The sequence below is a fragment of the Tripterygium wilfordii genome, chromosome 5 (assembly GCF_013401445.1).
Source record: "Tripterygium wilfordii isolate XIE 37 chromosome 5, ASM1340144v1, whole genome shotgun sequence".
In the NCBI taxonomy this organism is placed as follows: Eukaryota; Viridiplantae; Streptophyta; class Magnoliopsida; order Celastrales; family Celastraceae; genus Tripterygium; species Tripterygium wilfordii.
The window spans coordinates 9,876,379-9,898,732 of record NC_052236.1 but is presented as its reverse complement, the minus strand read 5'-3'; the positions used below and the strand labels follow the sequence as shown (position 1 = coordinate 9,898,732).

The following is a 22,354-nucleotide window of genomic DNA, read 5'->3' as shown; positions in this document are numbered from 1 at the left end:
GTTTTGCAAAACTCTGTTTCACTTAAAAAAACACGGAGTTCGTGTATAGAGTGTAAGATTAGAGTAAGCAGAGAGAGTATGGAGAGAGAAAATCCAATATAATATTAATTTTTCAATATACCGATTATTGTAAAGTTGCAACAACTCTGACACAAGAAATTTATTTGTCGGTATTATACAGACTTCTTACATATACCAATGTAGGATCATTTGTTAACAAATATGCCACTTTAATCATGTAAAAGAGAGACTCACACTGGTTTACAGGTACCAGTGTGAGTCACTATAGGTTTTTTATGACACGCCAAATAATTTTTGTCAACATAATTTACCTTACAACACCTTATCACAGTTGATCAAAATACAAAGCTCTCCCTAACGGATCCAATAGATAGTTTACCTCAGTAAACATTGAACTTTAGTTCAAGAAGCCCATCGTCACCTAGCACATTATATGGCCTCGGTAAATACTAAATACATGGGCTTAAGTGTAAGAGGCCTGTGATCACCCGGTACCTTATATCGGCTCGTATATTTTGCAATTGATATTTGACCGACACCAAAGTGTGTGTGTACTTACCCCAAGTGTAAGGTATCTACAAGTAATAAACCGGTGAGTCCGGTATCGATCCACTAGGAATTAATGCAAATTTGAAGGTGAATGATATGCAATTCACTAGCTAACACTACTAAACGCAATGAATATCAAAATAAAGACAAGTAATAAAAATGACCGAATGACTCAGTAGAATAAGCGATTTTTGTAACCAAAGCAAGTGAGAATTAGATTTAAAACAATTAATTAAAAAACCTAGTCTCTAATCCGTCCCGGTGGCTACTCGGTTCTCATACTCAATGTATCATTGTAAACACACACAACCATACACAATGCATTGTGTGATACTATCAATCATGCATATGCAAAGAGAATTGGGATATAAGACTTCGATTCATATATGTAGGTCATCAGGTCTCGTAGTCTACAATGAACGCAAAGGGATAAGCACATAATATTATGGATTAATGTTCCCCTTTAGGGCTCGGCTTTGCTAACACCCTAGTTTCACACTCAAAGACAAATTAACCATAACTCTCCTATATATATTCCTAAAGTAACCCAAAACTCCATCATCAATACACATAATTAATAGCTATGCAATGGAAAACTCAATTAATTAAGGAAATCATGCAATGGGTTTAACAATTCTCAATCGAACACATTAGATGCAATCCCTAGACTAGATAATCGAAGAATACAATCAAATATGTCATTCTCATATATCTAATCACACAACTATCACGAAATTAAAAGAGAAGGATCGAAGCTGCGTCCTTGACCCTTTGAACATACCTTAAGTAATCGAAACCTTGCGCCCACCGTTCGGGACTAGAAACTAGCAATGGAACTTAGCCACTCATTATAATGAGAATAAACATCAATTTTATAGAAGAAAACCAATGTTTACAATCAAGATCACAAGAACTAAGCAAAACGGTAGACAGAGAAAGAGAGAGAAAAACTATGGAGGCTCAAATGTTGTGTAGTGTATGAATGAGAAAGAAACTCAAATCTTAGGGTTTTCCCCTCTTTTTATAATAGAAAATACCTAACTACCCTTATAAAATTGTTTTTCATTGATTACATACATGATTTATCCCAAATGCCCTTGAAATTTTGGTGTAGAAAATTGCAGATCCGCGGTAGGTGTTCGGACGGCTTCGGAAGGTGTCCGGATACCAGGGCTTCATCAAGTCTTCGTTATAGGCTCTGTTTCATTTTTCAAAGGAAGTGTCAGGACACCTCACAGCAAAAAGTGCTCCAACTTGCCCAAACAAAGTCCGATTTCTACAAAACCAAAGGGAAACATTTGTAAGTGTAAAACTAAGCTAAAATGCAATAAAATACATTAGGTAAGTGCTAGAACATTCTAATTAAAGGACATTGGAACCTCAAAATAGAGGTCCAATCAATATTTCGTGGAATTAGTGGGAAAAAATCTCTAAATGATTGACTACAATAAAGTTTTCTGCAAATTAAGATTTAAAATAATCGGAATTTATCATTACATAAGACCAATGTTTTAAATACGGTACCGAAAGCATGCCAGTCAGGCAAATATTATGCGGTATAACCGGTTCAATCGGCCGAATGACACAAAAGACAACAAATATCCTACAAAGTCTTAGGTTCTCATAAAAACTATTATTAAAAAATCCACTTGAGGATTTATTTTCGAGATTTTTATTTATCTAAAAATAAAAAGTTAATTTTAATCAAAAGATTTTTAAAAAATTAAGAAATATATGTGTAAAATTGGTTTAACACCGATAAAATCGCCTGATTCAATCAATTTTGATCGATAATTGACCGACATGATTTAACTTGGTATATTAAGTTGAATCGCAAAGGTGAGGGGGCTTTGGTACCCAATTTACTTGGTACATACCAGCTAGTATTTAAAACACTGCGTAAGAGCATCCACATCAGATTACCTAAACATAGATCTGTCTGTAAAATAAGGAAAGATTATAGAGAATTTGTCAAAATAGAGTTCTGCATTAGATTACCTAGAGGTTTGCTATTTTACAGAACATGAACAGTGATTCTCTACATCTAGATAACCACTATTCACTTCCTAAACATAAAATAATATTTTATATTACTTTACTCTCTCTCCTCACTCCTCTCTTTCTCTCTCCTCTCTCACCCCTCACTCTTCTTTCTCTTTCCTCGAGTTTTTTTCTATCTCCTATCTCTCTCCTCACTTTTTTCTTTTCTCATCTCTCTCCGGCAACATCTCTTCTTCCCAAATCATGAAATCAAGCAAAAAAAAAGAAAAGTGAAACTTCTCCAATTTTTAATAACATTAATTTATTATTTTAAATAACATTAATTGATTAATATTAAATATAATTAATCTATTGTTTTAAATGGAATTAATTTTTTATTTTGAATAGAAGTAATTTATATGAATAGAATAAACAAAGAAAAGAGAAAAATATATTATTTTAATACAGTAGATAATATGAAAGATAATCTGATGCAGTGTTGATTGGATAGAGAATCTGTAAAATAGATAAAAGTGACATTTTGTCTGTATTTTAGGGAATCTATTAAGGGAAACTGATGCAGGTTTGCCTATAGATTATATATATAGCCGTATAGGTATATCAACAAATAGGTAAACTTGTAATTTTGCTACAAATACCTACTTCGAAGTTTACATCATATACTGAAAAGCCAACTCGTCTGATGAACATGTTGTTTCACTTGGCTAAGATGAGTATCAAGTTTCATAATAGAAAATGACTTGTTTGTGACATACATATAAAAGAATTTCAAAGAATATTTGAGAGTCAAAGCGTTGCATTTGTTGAGAAAAAATTACTACATCCTTAAAATAAAGATTAGATGGGACAAGTTAAAAGTCAAAAGGTTTTTTTTTATTTAGTAAGTTGTGTTTTAAAACCGTGAGTTTGAAAGGTCCTGGAAGCACAATAATGTATTAAGCTTGGAACAATGGATAATATCTAACAATGTCAAATTTGAGCCTAGAGAGTCCATTTTCCCTAACAGTATCTCTCAACACTGAATGTATGAGATAAGAATATGATAACCTTCATGGGACATCGCTTTCTAAAATTAATATAATTAAGGTTGTCCAAAAAAATCATGCCAAATCAAATCGACCGTTTGATCGGTTATTGTCAAATGTATGTTAATGAAAACCAATCGAAAAAAAAATAAAAATCGAACTGCCAATAACCGACCGAACAATCGACTAAATTTATGTCAAAAAAACCAACAAAAACTAACCGAAACCGATGATGGACATCCCTAAATATAACTGAACCAATAAAAATTTAGCTAAAGAAAGCACAATTTCCTTTGTGCACATGAATGTAAACACAATCAGATGCGCCAAGAATGTGTCAACAGAAGTTCAACCCCGCCACCTTAGAAAGATTGAGGTGCCCAGTTCTAACTTCTAATGATACTGCCATTGTCATTTACAGGTCCACTGTACCAGGGGGAAAAAAGTTGCAGTCCAGCCAATCCTTTTCAAAATCACTATACGTTTTTTTCTTTTCCTTCAAATAATCTTAGTCTTCCGGATGAGCCAGCAAATGGACAAAGATATCATAGTTTTTCCTACTTAAAATTTTCCTTTTTAAAAGAAAATGGTACAACAAAGCATGATATACCAATATTTGTTGTGCACGTCTTAAATTGTGCAACAATATAGAGTCAACCAACGAGAGGTGGCTCGGTTGACAATCAATTGAGTTAGACATATCTGTGTCCAAAGTTCGATTCAAATGAAAAACATATTTCTCAAACAATATTTAAAAAAGAAAAACCCTTCTTATAGCCAACCATATATGTCTTATAATCGTAATCCTAGTCTAGTTTTCATATTATTTCAGTATTATTTTCTTGAAAATCTAATCAATTTATCAATTTTGAAAAGTATGGATATTATTTCATATACTTTGCGAGATATTTGCACTACTCCCATTAGCGCAATTAGTTTTTTTTTTTTTTTTTTTATGAATATTTGCTCTACTCCCAATCGCGCAATTAGTTTTTTTTTTTTACCAAGATTTGTTCTACTCCCAATAACGCATCATCTCAGTTTGGTAATTAAAAATAAACATGTTATTTGGGTAATTAATTTAAAAACATTACCAATTAATTTCCAAAAGCCTACTACAAGAGAACGTCACGCTTACACATGGCTCTGTTCATTATGGTATTTGAGAGACCTACACCCAAACTTTCTCGGGTCCTCTTTGGAGTGCAGAGTCTAGGCTTTACAATGGCAGACTATTCCGTTTGACCAGCTCAACTCCCATCTTTTCCAGATAAGCAGAGATTCTATATATATATATATATATATATAAACATGATTAGTTGTTCAACTTGTCGTCTTATATTATTAGTCCCATTAACTAGGAAATAAGCAGGATCCGAAAAGACAGGAGTAGTAATTAATCCAACAATGAGTGCAGTGGACTTTGATTAATCCTCTCAAGTAGGGTCGGTCAACCCATGCATGCATGTGCTCGCTCAAGGAAAAACTCAAGTGTGTGCCCAAGACAATCGTGGCTCTTGTACATACATACATATTGTCAATACTCAATTTGACAATAAAAGGGAGAAGAACAAAAAGTCTATTGGTCCCCCTAACTGTATAGAAATTTTAGTTTTTTTTTTTTTTAAATTTATTTTAAGAGAGAAGTTTTGAAATAACCCCTGAACTTTCATGAAATGCATCGATTTTAACCCCTCAACTTCCAGGACTATAGTTCGTTAGCCATTTCGTCAAATTTCCGTCTATTTTTAGCTGATATGATATATTTTCCCGTTAGTTATATGACATTTGATAAATGTAGTTATTTTTTGGAGTCAATTTACCCCTACAATTACGAAACTCGTTAATTCAAGCCCTTCTAAATTGTTATAACATATCAAATTACCCCCTGTATTTTTTACATGTCATTTGCGAATAAATTAATTTCGTTGTCATATTAGAAAAAAAACAGCCACATCTGTTAGAATAGATGAAAATTTTGCTCAGTGGCTAACGGACTACAGTCTTGAAAGTTGAGGAGCTAAAATGATCCTAAATGAAATTCAAGGTGTAAATTGATCAATTCGCTATAGTTCAGGGATCATTTCAAAACTTATCACTTTCTTCAAATGCCATTTAAAGAAACCACCTTGAAGTGTCCATCCCGTTGCCTTCTCTTCACAACTCTCTATTGACTTTGAAGATTTCAAGCTTGCTTCCTTCCATTATTACTTCAGATTTCTCTTGTATATGTATGCGTTTTACGTTTGTTTTATCTTCTACTAGACTCGGAAATCTAATGGCCATTGTACAAGTTTTTTTGGCTTTCTTTCTCTTGCAGCATGTTCCTTCTGTACTTTCTCAAGCTCCAAACACTGAATTCATCTTCAATGGATTCAATGGTAGTGATAGTGAGAGGAAACTTATCTTAGAGGAGGCTTCCATTTTCAAGCCTACTGGTGCACTTAGGCTCACAAACAATTCCCACAATGTTATGGGCCATGTATTCTATAACCAATCTATACAAATGATTGATAGAACCTCTTCTAATTCTTCAAATGCTTCCTCTTTCAGCACATCATTTGTTTTCGCAATAAAACCGCCGAATCCCGGCCCCGGTGGTCATGGCATCGCCTTCACCTTGTCGCCCGAACCACAGTTTCCCGGTGCTCAAGCTGATCATTATCTTGGCATCTTCAATTCTATCAACGATGGAAAAGCTTCGAACCATGTTTTCGCTGTTGAATTCGATACGGTTAATGGGTTCAATGACCGTGTGGATTCTAAAGGAAACCATGTTGGAATCAACATCAACAGCATGACCTCCTACGCATCAGAACCGGCTTCTTACCACACCAGCAACACAAATAAAGAGGATATTTGGTTGGAGAGCGGCGATCCGATCCACGCTTGGATAGAGTATGATGGTTTAAATAAACTTGTGAATGTAACAATATCTCGATTAGAAATTGAAAAACCAGGGGAACCTCTCCTCTCCTATGGTGTCGACTTGACTTCTATCATTAAAGAGAAGATGTATGTTGGCTTCTCTGCCTCCACAGGACAGAAAGTCAGCTCCCAATACATCTTGGGATGGAGTTTTGCGTTGAATTCAACTCAGGCTCCTCCAATCAATGTTTCTATGCTTCCTGTGATTCCAAATGAGAAGAATTCCTCTAATTACAAGCCATCTACCATTTTACTTATATCGGTTTTCTCTAGTGTCATCGTACTGCTGTCAGTATCGGGGCTTTTTGTGCTATACAGAAGGAGGACATGGGATGAGAGCCTCGAAGAGTGGGAATTGGATTGTCCTCGCAGGTTCAGATACAGAGATCTGTACAGAGCAACAAAGGGTTTCAAAGACAGTGAGATGGCTGGAGTTGGCGGATTCGGTGTAGTTTACAAAGGAGTGTTACCCAATAATGGTACTGAACTTGCTGTTAAGAAGATTAGTCGTAATTCAATTCAAGGTTTGAGAGAATTCGCGGCAGAGATTGAAAGTTTGGGGAGATTAAGGCACAAGAACTTGGTCAATCTTCAAGGTTGGTGCAAGAAAAAAAATGATCTTCTTATAGTGTATGAGTACATTTCAAATGGAAGCCTTGATTTTCTCCTCTTCAACCCACCAAATGGCTTTGTTTTGAGTTGGGAACAAAGATTCAACATCCTCAAAGGCATAGCTGCAGGGTTGCTGTATTTACATGAAGAATGGGAGCAGGTTGTGATTCATCGTGACGTGAAGTCGAGCAATGTACTCATAGATGCTGATATGAATGCTCGATTAGGCGACTTCGGTCTAGCTAGATTGCATGATCATGGTGCATTGTCACAAACTACTAATGTTGTTGGCACAATTGGGTATATTGCTCCTGAATTGGCTCGGACCGGCAAGCCTTCTACGAGGTCAGATGTGTTTGCATATGGGGTTTTGCTTCTTGAAGTGGCTACTGGAAGAAGGCCTATTGATTCAACTACATTCATATTGGTGGATTGGGTGATGGAGTGCCAAGAACTAGGTCAAATTCTGGAAGTGGTAGATCCGCAGCTCGGCTCGGATTATTCAGTTGAAGAGATGGAGTTGGTTTTGAGGTTGGGGCTACTTTGTTCTCACAATCAACCAGAAGCTAGGCCTACCATGAGAGAAGTCACTAGAATCTTTAATGGGGATGAAAATCTTCCAGAGACTGCTTTCTCTAGCTCCATGGATTCTAGATGGAGTGGAAGAATGACCTCAAGATACATAGAAGCAGCTTCTTGCTCTTCTTTTGGCATATCTTTTAATTCTATAGATGCAGGCAGATAGGATCCAAGTCCGAGTAATTCTATGATCGAAAATCATAAAGCTCTCAGTAGTTGGTATCCCAGTTGGTCGATACAGATGATTAAGTGAATTCGTGGATTTCATATGTCTCACATGATGCACATGAAATCTCGTGTATATAACTCAATGGTGAGGATAATTGGAATATCAATTTATTAAAATAGAAGTTACGACCTATTTTAATAAGTTGACTTTGTAAAGGTATTTTTTAATAAGTTTACTTTGTAAACGTAATTTAATAAGTTTCACTTGACTTTGTTATCATTCTTACTACGTCTTCTATTGCTCAATTATTACAAACCACCAGTTGTCGAATTTTAGTTTGACTTAGACACTTTCAACAGTTAAATTTCAACCCTGCCATAACTCTGATACTTATCACATGCAAAACTTTAGGTCTCCCTAAAGGAGGAGCATTCACATTGATTCTTTCTATCAAGTCCTTAATAATTTTCATTTTTCAAATTTACAGAATTCCACTTCAACAACATTCTACATAGATCCTCAAAACGGTTTCTCAATAATTTAAAATATTCGTTTTTTCCAATTATTTTTCATATTTTTTGCTTATTTTTTACCGATCATATTATAGTTGAACAAATATATTTCCTACAACTATCATTTTTAAGAAAATAATTATATTAAAGAAATAGTTTTCAAAATTAAATATTTAAAAATATATATTTTTTCAACATCAGTCTACCCATTGTCTCGCTTGAGGCATATGCACTGTGCAAGTAGAAACTTAGATAAAAAAAATTAAAAAATATTAAACTTCTTATTAATAAAATGAGTTTAAAAGGGTTGACACGCTATATCTAGCATATGACTATAGCTAGTTCATCTTCCCTTGTTCTCCAAAATAGAGTATGGGTAGAGGAGTTGCAGTGGATTCTTTTTGACCTTTTTCTAATGTATATCCTTTAAAAAATGATTTTTGATAAGTTTAGAGTATCGGGTGTCCGTCGGATATTGTTTCCCTGGTTAATAGGGAACGGTGTAGTTCTTCTGTTGTTTAATGAAAATTTTCTTCTAAAAAAGAAGAGTATCAGATCCTCATGTTAGCAATTTCTTTGTCGGGGAATTAATTGTGTGGAGCAATCGACATCTTCCCTATCAGGACTTACTCCTTACACGGCATTGAATAATGCCTATGCATTTGCTATGCTGCTATTAATTTGAGCCATTCATTGTTTCTTTCCGTGTCTTAGTAGATTAGAATACAAGGCACTATGAATTAGGTATAGGGTATGTTTCTTTCAGAAGTCATGTGGCATTATTTCCTAGGGCAAACTCACTTCATCATGCCTTCCTTCTACCTACTTTGTCAAATTGTCATTGCATTATCATGTCCGGACATGCTGCTCAAGTGATGCACTTTACGGTTCAGACCTTTAGTCGAACAGCTTACGTGCAATACCAAAAACTAACAACAAAGCTTAGCAATAAAGGTGGCCGCCGTGTGTCTAACTCCAACCCCACGTCCCAACAGCATCAACAAGACAATATCTCTAACATCAGAACAAAACCCACATATATAATTAGTCTCCATCAAACACCAACACATCCATTAATAACTATTACAAGCAAGTATAATAAGAAACTAGTTCACACACAGGGTTATAAGGAGATTACAAACCAAGTGTTATGAGTCATTTTCATAAAGTTGTTAATTTTCTGTTATTAGTGTTAACTGTCTGTTAAGTAGTTGTTAAGTAGCTGATGTGGCAATTAACCGAGTCAAGTATAAGTCGGTGAATTGGATGTATAGATACAGTTTAACAGTTTGTGATAATACCAAAATTACCCCACCAATAAAACTAGGACACGTGACATCTGAAGTGCCAGCTGGGCCAGGATGAAGGGAGAGCCGAAAGGTACACTTCGGTCATAACCGAAGTACCCACTTTGGTTCCTCTAAAAATTATATACTGAAATCAATGAATCTGACCCGGCTTCTATCACGCTGAAGTGTTGCCTTGGTAATGTCCCTACATAACCGAAGTAGGTATATACCAAGTCATACAATGAAGAGTCCCAATAGGACACCAACCCTCAACAGAGTTTGGAAGAGTGATACGGATGGAATTTACCCTTCAAGAAACCCTCTGGAAAGCCAATGAGAGAGAGTCTGACTCTTACTACAACTCAAACACTTCAAGCTCATATAAAAGGGGAACCTCTACCCTCAGGTAAAGATCCTAACTCCTGCACTCGAATTTACTTACTGAGCAAAAGGCAGAGCTCCGAATAGCGAGTCATCCTCCCAAGTTTAGTACCGTACTGACTTGAGCGTCGGAGAGGTCCCCCGAGCACACCCTCAGGGCCCTACCGAAGCTTACGTTTGCTTATTGTGCAGAAAGGAGGGCAACCGATCAGGAAGGAAGAACTTGGTCTGACTAACTGATTAGTCTAGTAGGGTCGGGCCTATTTTTGACGTCATCAGTTTGTAAGTGGGCAGTTATGAAATAATACAAGTTCGTCTTCTTCTTGATTGCCTCTGAAAACTCATAGTGTTCTTCTTTGTTCTATTCATTTCCATATCTTGGTTTGGTAGAAGGAGGTTAACAGCTAGGGTAAGAACCCCAAATATTGATTGAACTCTTGCCTAAACTAGTATAGATAAACCTAAGGAGAAGAGAAACTAAGAACAAGAGTTCACCAAATATCAAAATCTGCCCTGCAAACCTCAGCTGCCCCGTATGTATCATTAGCATAAAGGAACCCTCCAAAGTTAGCTTCCATGGGTCCGGGCCTTAACCAACCTTCACTACCAGACGGGCTTTTAATTATAAGTCCACTGCATCATCAAGTCTCCCATGATTGAAGGAAAAGTATGTGGGGTCCACAAGAAGAAAAGAGGGAAGCAAAATTAAGTACTGAGTAGAATTTGTGAATGAAACAAATTCATGAAAGAGCCGGCTGAAGTAGATAAAGGAATAAAAGACGTTGAATTCTCTTTTGTTCTCTTGTTTCTTTCGGCTTCTTTTTCTATGTATTGAGGGAGGCAGAGAGGAGTTGGTGTGTGGAATAGACAGAGGGCCAAGTGTTGGTGAGCATTGAGAGAGTAAGAGGGTTTATTCTTGGGTTTGCTTGGGGATTTTTTTGATGAGAGAAAATTGAATGTGTGATTATAAAAATTTCTCTTCGTTGTCTTTTGACAATGCACCTGTGGTTTTTTCTTCGGTCTTGGAGGTTTTTTTATGTATATTCTTGTGTTAATTGTTGCACTTTTCTATTTTCTATTTTCTCTTTGTTCATTCTTTTGATTGTCTTTTGACAACACCTATGATTTTTTCTCCGATCTTGGAGATTTTCCATGTAGATGCTTGTGTTAATTATTGCACTTTTATATTTTCAATTTTCTCTTTGTTCGTAAGATATATTTGTCAAGGAGGATCGCGGATCTAATTTCCTAACATATCATGGATACCAAGTAATAATAAGGGGCAATTACCAATAAAGAGAAAATAAACAAAATTTATTCCAATAAGGGTATCAAAGAAAAAAAATTAAGAATAAAGATAAAGATTACAAAGTTACATAAATACTCATTTCCATTTAAAGAAATTACACCAGATTGCATTGATGCCTCTCTCACAAATTTTTCGGCGCATGACATCATCATTTGTTACTTTTTTTATTTTCTTAAAATAATTTATCTCTCAAAAATACGTGATAGAATTTATCTCCGTAATGAATTTATTTGTATTGCATAAAAAGTATTTATCTACGATGCATAAAAAACATGTAGTGCATAAAAACTATTTATATGCAAAGCATATATTGTACCTGCATAATATATAATTTATATGTACTGCATAATAACTATTTATCTGTAAAACATATAATTTATATGCAGTGTATATAACTTATCTGCAGTATAAATTTAGTGCAGATAAATTTCAATATATATTAACCATAACAAAACCACAATATCTAATATAGATAAATTTACTGTAGTCAATACGTGTATTTCATGAAAATTATAAAAAAGTATGTGTTAAACTGAAATTTGTTACGTAAGTTGGTTTTATTTTTTCAATTCAATTAACCACTGGGATAACCACCGTTAGTTTGTTGGGCTAAGAAGCTTACCCTGACATTTCCATTCTTTATACTTACGATCTGGATGAGAAGAGAAATACCATGTGTCACGGCTCCTAATTGCAGAGACTTTGTCATCATTGCCACAAATCTTATGGTGCAAGTAATATAACCGACTAGTTGTTCCTCAGTAGGAAAAATTTTGAAACCTAGTGTTCTCATGTCCTTTGCGCTCGTCATCTTCGATTTAAATTGAAGAGAAGCCAACAGATAAGAAAAACAAAACCCAAAATTACAAAATAAAAAGGAGAAAACAAAAAGAAAAAGTGAAAGAGCGGGAGCGCTACGTATCTCTAACAAATTCAATCATAATCAGTTATACCATGTAATTAGACAACGTGATAACGAAAGTTCATATAATTAGACAACGTAACACTATTATGGCTGGTTATGGACGAAAATGTTAGGGATATAAGTCATTTTCGGTGAAAGAGAGAGTAAAAGAGTAAGTTGAAATTAAGAACTAAAACAATAGTGATTAGTTTTGGGTACTTTGGTCAATAAAAAATGTATTTTAAATAATTTGTCTTATTGGAATAAATCTTACTCACTTATGACCTTATGGCTTGAAAAAAAAATTAGAATTGACCTGTTGAAATAAATTTTTGATTTGAGGGACCTATTGTTGATTAATCATAATGTGGGTGTTTGGCAGTGTGTTTGCACTGCGTTCAGTTACAACACACCTCACAGTACTACAGTTTTTTGTGACACGTCAAACAGTTTTTGCGTTTCAACTCACCTCACAGCACCACAACTTTTTACCTCACAGCACCTCACCACACCTCACAACACTTCCAAAAGCTTACAATGTATGTTGAATTGTCCTACGTAATCAAATTAGGTCAATTATTTTATTTTAGATTAATGTACAATATAAACATTAAGTGATTTTATATTAATATTATTAGTCATCTAATATAACCGTAATTTAGATATGCCAAACGCACCTCACAGCACCACAGTTTTAAAAGTGATGCGCCAAACAGCTTTTTGCGTTCCAACTCACCTCACAACACCACAGTTTTATAACTCACAGCACGCACCATACCTCAGAGCACCTCACAACATTACCAAACAAGCCCAATAATAATTAGGAGTGGCAAAAAAATCAATTTCGAGTTGGATAACATCACGTGTTTATAAAATACTTACATGTCCAAATCTTAACCCGGATTGGATTTCAGACATACTTAATTGACCAAACTTGAATTGGTTTAAATCCGGACAAGTAAACCGAACAATGACCTAATTCAAGTTAAGATCCGAACAAGATTTATTTATTTGGACCTGGACCCGATTTTAAACCGGACAGAATTTTACCACCCTTAAATCCCTAATAATAATACTTCACAAACACACTTCATGAAGAGAAGGGTCATAGTTGCTTATCAAAATAAACTGTTCAGCATTAGACAATCACGTCACAAAAAGAGTGGAACTAAGAGAAATCCAGAAGATCAACTCACATCCCCATTATAATTATAGTGATTACATAAGCCCACCCTTGAGTTCCCCCAACACACTATTCTACCAGAACTATTAAGTTTCCACAGAAAAGGAAAAAGGAAAACTGACATATGCAACAAACTTTCTTCACAGAAAAGAACCTGAATTTATCTCATGAAACCATGACTTTTCCAATCATCCCCTGGGTCCAAACAGCAGTCTCCTTGAGCTGTTCATCATCAGACTGCAGACACTCACCCAGGAAATCAATATAAACTGCGCGGTCTTTGAGAAGTATCCTTAGGTTTGGGCCAAGAGCATCTGCAAGATCACCCATCACCGCGACTGCAGCTTTTGTCACACTCTCATCCCTGGAAAAGCGTGGAAATAGGACCATAAGATAGAAAGAAACTAACACGCAACTAGCATGATCGTAAAGAAACAAGGAGGTGTGAGAATATACCTTTGATTGTCTTTGATAGTTGAGTCTATGGACTGCAAGATATGAGCAGCATGCTGCGACATTACCTCAGACTTCCCATTCTTGAATCCCTGAAGCATACCAGAATAGGCTTCGAAGATGCTACGCCTGAGCTGGTTGACATAATCAATCAACTCATCATCACTGGTGTCCATTTGGTCACATATGGCTGCAGCTTGTTTCATCATTTCGACGGTAACATGTGCATACTTCTCAAAGTGTTCTCCGACGGCAAGAGCAATGTCTCCAAAGCAAGAGAATATTGGAGGCTTGACAGAGCGGTTTAGTTCACCACTTTGGAGATCATTGACAAGGAGGCCCATGATCTCATCACAAAATGGCAGAATCTTGTCATCTAGGGCACGGCAAATGTCACCAATCACCCCAACCGTAATGGCACAAACCTGGTACTCCTCAAAATTTTGCAATCCCATCTGCAAATATTTGAAAAACTCTGACATATACTTCTCAAACTCTGATCCAGTGGCGTAAGCCAATGCACCAATAGCAAGCATTGCTTCCTCATGCACAGTGGAGCTCCGACAAGCAAACACACCAAGAAACAACATCATGATCTCATCAGCAGCCTGGAGAATAGTGGACTTTGTAGCATCGTTACTACTAAGCTTCTGAATAATAACCTGTAGAACACCACAGAGAGAAGCTTGCAGGTCTCCCTGCTTCTCCCGATCATCCGAAGATACAATCTGAAGTCTTACAGTCTGCCCCAACCTGTCCATGATGACTCGGAGCAACTGTTGTACTGTACCAGCTGTTTCAGCAATATTGGAGCATCTCACAACTTCATTCAAGGTTTCATAGGCAGATGACCTAAGTTTAGAGTCACTGCAATCTGTGCGATCAGCAGTTTCTAGCAGACAAGCAATGATGCCTTGCAGGCACGGAGTGAGAAGAGAAGAGCTCGGAACAGAATCCTCATAACCCTGGGCAAGGTAATATATTGCCCCACAAACTTTCTCAGCTACATTGGGAGCATCCTTAATACTCTCCAACAACACAGACAGAAGCCTTGGGAGGCTCGCAGGGGAAACTACAGAAAACCCACCAGCGGGATTGTGCAAGAACTCAAAAATACGACTGAGAGTCCAAGCAGTTGTATCCTTGACATGATTATTTAGATCTCTCATTGCATTAAGCAGAAACTCCAAGCCTGCATTTACCAGAGGGGATAGCTTTTCAACAGTTGGGCCCTCAAGGATCGAGCCAAATGCATATGTAGCTGCCTCACGACAACGCCAATCTGGCTTTGATATGTTAGCCTCCACAAATGGCATTACCAGGGGTACAATAGCATCCCCAACAGTTCTAGCAACAAGACCCAGACATGTCCCGCCCGCCATGGATATATTCCAGTTGCTATCATCCTGGTCTTGATCCTCTTCTTGCTTCAGCAAAGTTTCCAACAACATAGGAACTAGGGAAGGCAGAGCCTGCTCTATAAAGTGGGAATGAGAAGGTCCAGAATCCTCACCATCAGGAAAATCGACCTCTTGTGCATCTATCTCTTCATCACATATGGAACTCCAGAATTCAATTGCTTGGAGAGCAATGCTCTCTTCATCTCCTTTCACGGCATTTGATGTTAGCTCAAAGAGGGCCTGCATGTAAGGTTCAAGCACTTCATAATACATTGATGCGATTGAAACAAGACACTCAAAAGCGGACTGTCTGATCTCTGCCTCCTTGGCCAAAGCTGTTTCACAGACCATCTTCATGATGTAGTTCCTCTCCATTTCATTTTCAAAGTTAGTCTGTGCAAATTCCAGAGCATTGCATAAAGCTTTTGTTGCAGCAAGACGAACTTCAGGACTGTGTTCAGCAAGGTTCATGCCTTGAACAACAGCTGTAAGAACATGGTTCACCTCATCTTGGATGAGGTCCTGATGGGATATTTCCTCGCAGACATATCCAAGGGTTTCCAAGGTTGACTGTTTCAATGCTGCAGAATTATCTTGCTGTGTCATATTAGTAAGCAGTGATCCAATGAGTTCTGGCCATTGCTTCTGAGGAATCTCAATTGAAGCAACTTTGGCAATTACTTGTGCAGAAGTATGTCTAGCCTCCAGAACAGATGATCCTAAAGTGCTCAAAAGCAAATTTTTAATTTGAGACTTTATCGAAATATCAATCGCCATCCACTGCTGAACAAGATGTTCCTTTCTAATAGCATCTCTTGCATCTAAGGAGTTTTTTAGTACAATACCAGCTAATCTACGAGATTCATTAGGTTTCTCACTATTTGCAAGCTCAACTGACAGAGACAGAAGATAAAGAGGCAAGTTTTGCTCTTGGAATTGCCTAAGAGTATTTTCTGCCTCATTCCGGACTCTGGCATCAGCTGATTGTGCAGCCAAAAGAAACTGAGTAATCTCCATGGCCATCTTCCTCCCAACTGCAATGCCAAATATATAAATGTGCACAAATAACTTGTAGAAATCAGAACATATATGATAACTGATAAAGAAACGATTAACAAACAATATCCAACCTTAACCAATACCCACATTGTGGAAGTTAAATCTACACATGACAAGGAAAATATATACATCACTAATAGCAAAATCATTAGGATAAAACCAAATTATTTAACAACGGCAAAGCACAACCAGCAAACAGAAAGTTTCTGACTTTCTTCAATTGATATGTCGCGTGACAAAAATGTCCATAGATCTACTAATTAATCAAATCAAAAGCAGCTCTAGTTAGGATAAGGAGCATGAATTACCTTATATTGGAACGAAACAGCACGATAGACCCGAGAAGACAGAGAAATCAAGTAGGGTTTGACTCTCTAAAATCAAAAAACGCGGTTTCTCTCGCTGTAGCTTCCTCTCTCGTTTGTCGACGACTCAGAGCAAAAGTACGAGAGAGCAAGAGTCACAAATAGCGATTAGCACTGAGAGGCTTGAATCTAATCTATCTCAGATGTATATAAATCAATTTTCGAATGCATAGAAGAAGCGGGAGGCGAAGGTGCTGTAGATGGAAAACTAAAACCAACGGGCAGGAAGGGTTTCAGGCTACCAAAAATCAAGGGCCCTAAAAACCCTAGAGTTTTGAAATTTCCCACGTGTGGACATAACGAGCGGGTCATGGGATATGATTGGTTGGTACGAAATATCTTTCTTTTTTGGGAAAATTAAATATAATGAGAGAGCTTTGTTCCAATCAGGACATTCTTAAAAATTTTATTCCATAAAATCCATATACTTTAAACTAATATTCCAAAGAGGACAAACTCTTATCCTAATTTTTTTAAATGACTAAAATAACCTCAGTTTAATTATTTAAATTTTAAAAATTAATCATAAAGTTTACATAAATTCCTCTCTCACTTACCAAAGCTCCTCTTTCACAACTGTAGCTGCAGGAAATATTTTTCTTTCCAATTTTCTTTGTGAAATTGATTTTCTAATATGAATCTTGCATCAATTTTGAATTTCTATAATAATTCACCTTGCGATCCTGTTGATTTTGGATATTCTCGGTGTTTGAATTTCTAGATCTGATCATACTCACCACGGAACTTGTAGTTTTCCTTCGATCTGTCATTGATCATTATTTTCGAAAGTTTCTATGGTGATTTTTCGTATTTTTTTTTGGTTCTGATTCCTGTTACAAACTGCAGATGATATGTTATCTGTTTCGATTAATTTGATATCTATCATAATGTTATCTGTCTTTAATGAAATGTTATCTGTCTTTAAAGAAATGTTATCTATTTGAAGTTCCAAAACAGATAACATATAAGAACAGATTTGAAACAAATATATTATTTGCATATTCAGATCCAATTTTAGAAGAAAAAAAAAGAGTTCGAAAAAATAATAAAACCTCAAAGGTGATGCGTCTTGATCTGTGGAGTTGATTGATGGTGTTGATGGTCATTGGAGTTGGCTGTATTGGCCGGATCTAGCTCTTTTTCAAATGGTGATCGTGATTTCAATAAGCTTTTTTGACGAATCAAGTGATAATCGATGGGCAGTGATGATTGGACTTTGATCAAGCTGACCTAGAGCTTTATTTCGGTAGTTTGTTCGTTGAAAATGGCGACCGGATGGTATTCGGTGGTTGACATGAAGGAAGAAGAAGAGAGAGAAAGAAAGAGAAAAAAAAAAAAAAAAAGGAAGAAGAATGACATCACACGTGTGACTATAGAAGGATTTTAGAGATATCTTTAGGGGTATTTTTGTCAACCCAATACAAATATACTTTTTTCTAATGTTTTTTTTCCATTTTGTCATTCCTTGAATATATAACTATCATATTGTTTTTTTCCCTAATTTCCCCTTCTTTTTTTAATAAAAAACGGTAGTTCAAAACTGTCTTTTTTTTTACTTAATTTTTATAAGCTATTACATTTTATCATATTCATTATTGATTCATGGTATTAATTCCAAATAATTGAAATTAACGATCAGAAGGCGATGAGGACGATCCCATTTGCAACCGATGAGCATGTAGCATTGAAAATCAATCCAATCTATGAGTTTCAATTATGATGATGAAATAACTTGTATATGTATGGGGTCCGTTTGGTAGAATGGTTGGATTGATTTTCAATGCCAATAAAAAAATTGTGGGAAAAAAAAAAAACTGAATTTAAAATTGTGGAATATGTTCTGAAGTGTTTGACGAACTAAAAATTGATGCTAGCTAAAAAGTCGTTGAATTAAAGTATTATAATATTAAATTTATAATTTTACATTAAAATTTATTATTAAATTTAATATTAGATTAATATAATAAATATAATTTTATTAAAATTCATTTTAAGCATAATTAATTTATTAAATATTATATTTTATGATTTTATAATAATTGTTTTATTTATTTAATATATCACTAAATTTAATTTTAAGTATAAATTTTAAATATTAAAAATTAATTAAAATGATGTGTTAAGTTAACAAAATATTTAAGTCAAAAAATAATAAGTCAAAACATGGGCGCCACTGTTTATAAAAAAAAATAAAAAATTAAACTTATCAATTATCATGTAGGACCAACATGAAATTTTGAAAAAAATATAAAAACTCAAACGCCCTCCTCGAAGCTTCTATATGAAGACTGAGGGCAAATGCAATGGTAAAATGTCATTGGGCCAACAAAGATGTTGTCTTTTGCTGATGTGGCTGTATTATAAAATGTGTTTTGCTTATGTGGTTATATTGAGGTAAATGTTTTGCTGATGTGGATGTATTGATATTTGATGTTTTGGTGTAGTTTTGTTGTGGATAATATGGAGGAATGGAATGTTGTTGGCCTCCATGTTGGGTGGGAAGAGAAATTATATAGAAATTTGTGTTTTGTTGATGTGGTTGTATTGGAATATGTGTTTTACTGATGTGGCTGTATTAGAATACGTGTTTGACTTGACTTTTTGTGTAATAGAGGTGGAGCCGGGCCAATGTTTTTGTTGGCCCAACAAATAAGCAACCATTGCATTTGCCCTGACTCCACTTAGGATATATTATGTGACGTGAGGGAAAATTTTATTTATTATTTTTTAAATTATTGATAAATTTTTTTTCACACATTTCCACTTTAATAAGGACATTTTTGTGACTCTCATCTCTTAAACTCTCCTTAACTCTTATCTATCCAAATAAAGTGCGTCAAGATAGTTTCCCTCCCATAACTCCCTATCCACTCACTCTACTCTACTCTTCATTTTTCAATCCAAGCAAAGTCTTGTATATATATATATATATAGTGATGACGTACAAAACTTTCTCTGGTTTTGATGACGTCGCTGGTCAAGAGATGTTATGTTATGCTGAGTTGTGTTATGTTATGCCAAACCTCGCTATGCTATGCCAAGTTTGTCCTGCACAATGAAGCATGTAAGCTATGGGGGTCCCCGAGGTTGTGACCTCTCCGACACTCAAGTCAGTACTTAAACAAGAAGGGAGAGTACTCGGTGTTTGGAGCTCTCTTCTCTCAAATGTACAAGAGTAGGAAAAGTAGCGTGTGTCGTTTAACTATGGTGGAGGGTCCCCTTTTATACTAGTTACGGGTTGGCAGTTACGAGCAGTGGTGGAAGATCATGGGTGAGGACGTAGATTTGTCAGCTACTCTTCTAGTAACCATTTCTATTGTGGAGCATAGCACTGGGGTAGATCGTTCTATGGAATCGAGCATGTATGCTCAGCGGGGTACCGAGGGTGGTCCTATGGTCATGCTATTGAACTCTTCTCCTCGCCCTCTTAGATATTCATTCTCTGGTATGCTTTCCATTCTATGCTAGATGTTAGGATATGTGGCATGTTCTTAGTGGAGGTTATTTTTGGTATTATCATATAGCATTTGATGATTGCAACTAGGGATGGCAAAAAAAATCGATCCGAGCACTATTCGCAGAGTTCCCGATCAGTTTAAAACCCGAAAACCGATCCTATAGGTTTTGGTTTAGTTTTCAAACCCATCATGGTTTAGGGTCGGGTTTGGTTTTTGATGTTGGGTTTAGGGTACCCGAACCGTTTAATAAAAAAATTCATTATAGTTATAATATTATAAATCATCTATAAAGGTATACCACTAGAATACTAAATTATAATATGATAAAGCATATTAAAATGTATATATTTATAGAAGCATACTAGTAAAACTATAAATTAAACTAATTTGAATTATAAAATCATAATTAATATAAATCATACTCAATATTAATTTATATTAATATAATCATAAAAAATATATATGTGGGGGAATATTCTCCCAATGACATGTGGCATAAGTCTATTGGTCATTCCAATAGGTAAATCAAGTCATTAACATCGGGTCCGCAATATCAGGAATTGTTTTTTAATTAAGTTAAACAATTTATCGATTGGAGGAAAGCTCCAAGAATTGCTCTGATAGAGTTATATACGAAGTGAATCTCTTTCACTATAAAAGGAGGTAAATTGTTAAGCATTTTTTCCTTAAGCTCTAATCGTGGTGATATTGGTTTGATTATCTAGGAAGCTAACTTGAGCGTCGGAGTGCCTACGGTCGAACAACGACCGTCGGGCCAACTGACAATCTTTGTTTTCAGGACTCAAGCGATCGTATCAAGGAGGAGCATTCATTGAACGTGGTGATCAGATTTTATTCACCACAATATATATTAAAAGTTAAATGGTAAACGGTTATGGAACGGTTTCGGGTTTGGAAATTTAAATGGTTTTTTAAATGGTTTTGGAACGGTTTTGGTATAGAGTATCGTAAATGGAAACGGTTTCGGTATTTCCTAATTGGAAGGATACCTAACCCATTGTCATCCCTAATTGCAACCCTTGGGCTGAGTTCAGTATCCAACAACATATACAAGACCAGAAAGGCTTTTTCTGAGGCCCAAACAATCCGGCCGTAGACCATCATGTTTAGGCTTTTACAACCTCCCGTCAGCCCAACAAAGGCTTTTTTTATGAAGAAGGATAATTCAAGGCCCAAATAAGCCCATACGAATTCGAAATAGTTGCCCAATCCAAGTCCAACCCCTTTCAATTTTCAAGTTTCAAGTTTTAATTACATAAATAATTAAAAAAATTACATTTGGCATACTTTTTTGAACTTCTAGAAGGTAGATATTGACATTTCTCCTGAGTGAATATTACTGCACATATATATTTATTTCCCACTGAAAACAACCTCTTGATACATAATTAATTAATTAATGTCCCATCTTCATCAATTAAAATAATTAATTAATAAACTATTTATTAAACTGTCCAATAGGAGTCTTAATTGCAACTTTGAAGAGTTATTGTTTTGGAAGGACGGTTTCTTCCCTCTTTCAAGGAATCGACCAAGTAATTCTTTTTTTAAATACCGTCGAGAAATATGATTTTCATTGAAATAGAATTTTAGGCACATATATACCTAGCCTAATCAATTGGCAACCGAGCCACCTCTCATTGGTTCGACCAAGTAATTCTTAAAGCTTGATTAGGCAAGATGTTTTATTTTTTCAAATTAATTAAGTGGTAAGCAAGCAGCTAGTGGGGCTGGTTTATATTTCTAAATGGACAAAGATACCAATAAATTTCAATTATTTTCGTGATGACCATACATGACATTGCCTCTGACATAAGAGCAGAATAATACCCAAAAGATAATATATGTAATTTGGGTTATTATATGTACAAATAAAAATGCAAGAATTAAAAAAGAAGTAGCTAGAAATTAATCAAAGAAATTAGATTAGGGAATGAATTAAAACACAAAAGGAATTGGACAATCTAAAAATAGGTAATTAGATATTAACATTAGTTGGGACGGGAGTTGAAAGGATTAACTCTTGTAAAAGGTAAAAGATATTAGGTTCAACTCCTACGTCCAATAAATTTCTTTGGAGCTACCCCATGGATCAAAAATCCTGTCTGGTGTATATAAGACGAGAGACTCATGTAA

General features: G+C 35.6%; 2 protein-coding genes across 3 annotated transcripts; one reads left to right on the top strand and one right to left on the bottom strand.

Moving 5' to 3' along the window:
* The first annotated feature begins 5,763 nt into the window (after nt 1–5,763).
* Nucleotides 5,764–8,184, top strand: LOC119998964 (probable L-type lectin-domain containing receptor kinase VI.1). Its single transcript, XM_038846447.1, has one exon. The coding sequence runs from the start codon at nt 5,830–5,832 to the stop codon at nt 7,879–7,881; it is 2,052 nt and encodes a 683-aa protein (XP_038702375.1). The 5' UTR covers nt 5,764–5,829; the 3' UTR covers nt 7,882–8,184.
* A 5,184-nt stretch (nt 8,185–13,368) lies between these two features.
* Nucleotides 13,369–16,996, bottom strand: LOC119998766 (importin subunit beta-1-like). 2 transcript variants are annotated; one of them, XM_038846175.1, is made up of 3 exons: nt 16,683–16,996; nt 13,919–16,349; nt 13,369–13,826 (listed from the first exon to the last, which is right to left on the bottom strand). In XM_038846175.1, the coding sequence occupies exons 2-3, from the start codon at nt 16,336–16,338 to the stop codon at nt 13,628–13,630; spliced, it is 2,619 nt and encodes an 872-aa protein (XP_038702103.1). In that variant the 5' UTR covers nt 16,339–16,349; nt 16,683–16,996; the 3' UTR covers nt 13,369–13,627. The 2 variants fall into 2 exon arrangements, with proteins under 2 accessions (XP_038702103.1, XP_038702102.1); XM_038846174.1 differs by having other exon boundaries at nt 13,919–16,357; nt 16,683–16,995.
* Between the last annotated feature and the right edge of the window lie 5,358 nt (nt 16,997–22,354).

Bases quoted from the DNA above. Each gene is read 5' to 3' on its own strand.
- LOC119998964 (XM_038846447.1), top strand. From the start codon at position 5,830: ATGCGTTTTACGTTTGTTTTATCTTCTACTAGACTCGGAAATCTAATG.
- LOC119998766 (XM_038846175.1), bottom strand. From the start codon at position 16,338: ATGGCCATGGAGATTACTCAGTTTCTTTTGGCTGCACAATCAGCTGAT. The intron at 13,827-13,918 runs GTATATTCTCAC...ACGCTTTTCCAG, and splicing joins ACTATCAAAGACAATCAAAG to GGATGAGAGTGTGACAAAAG.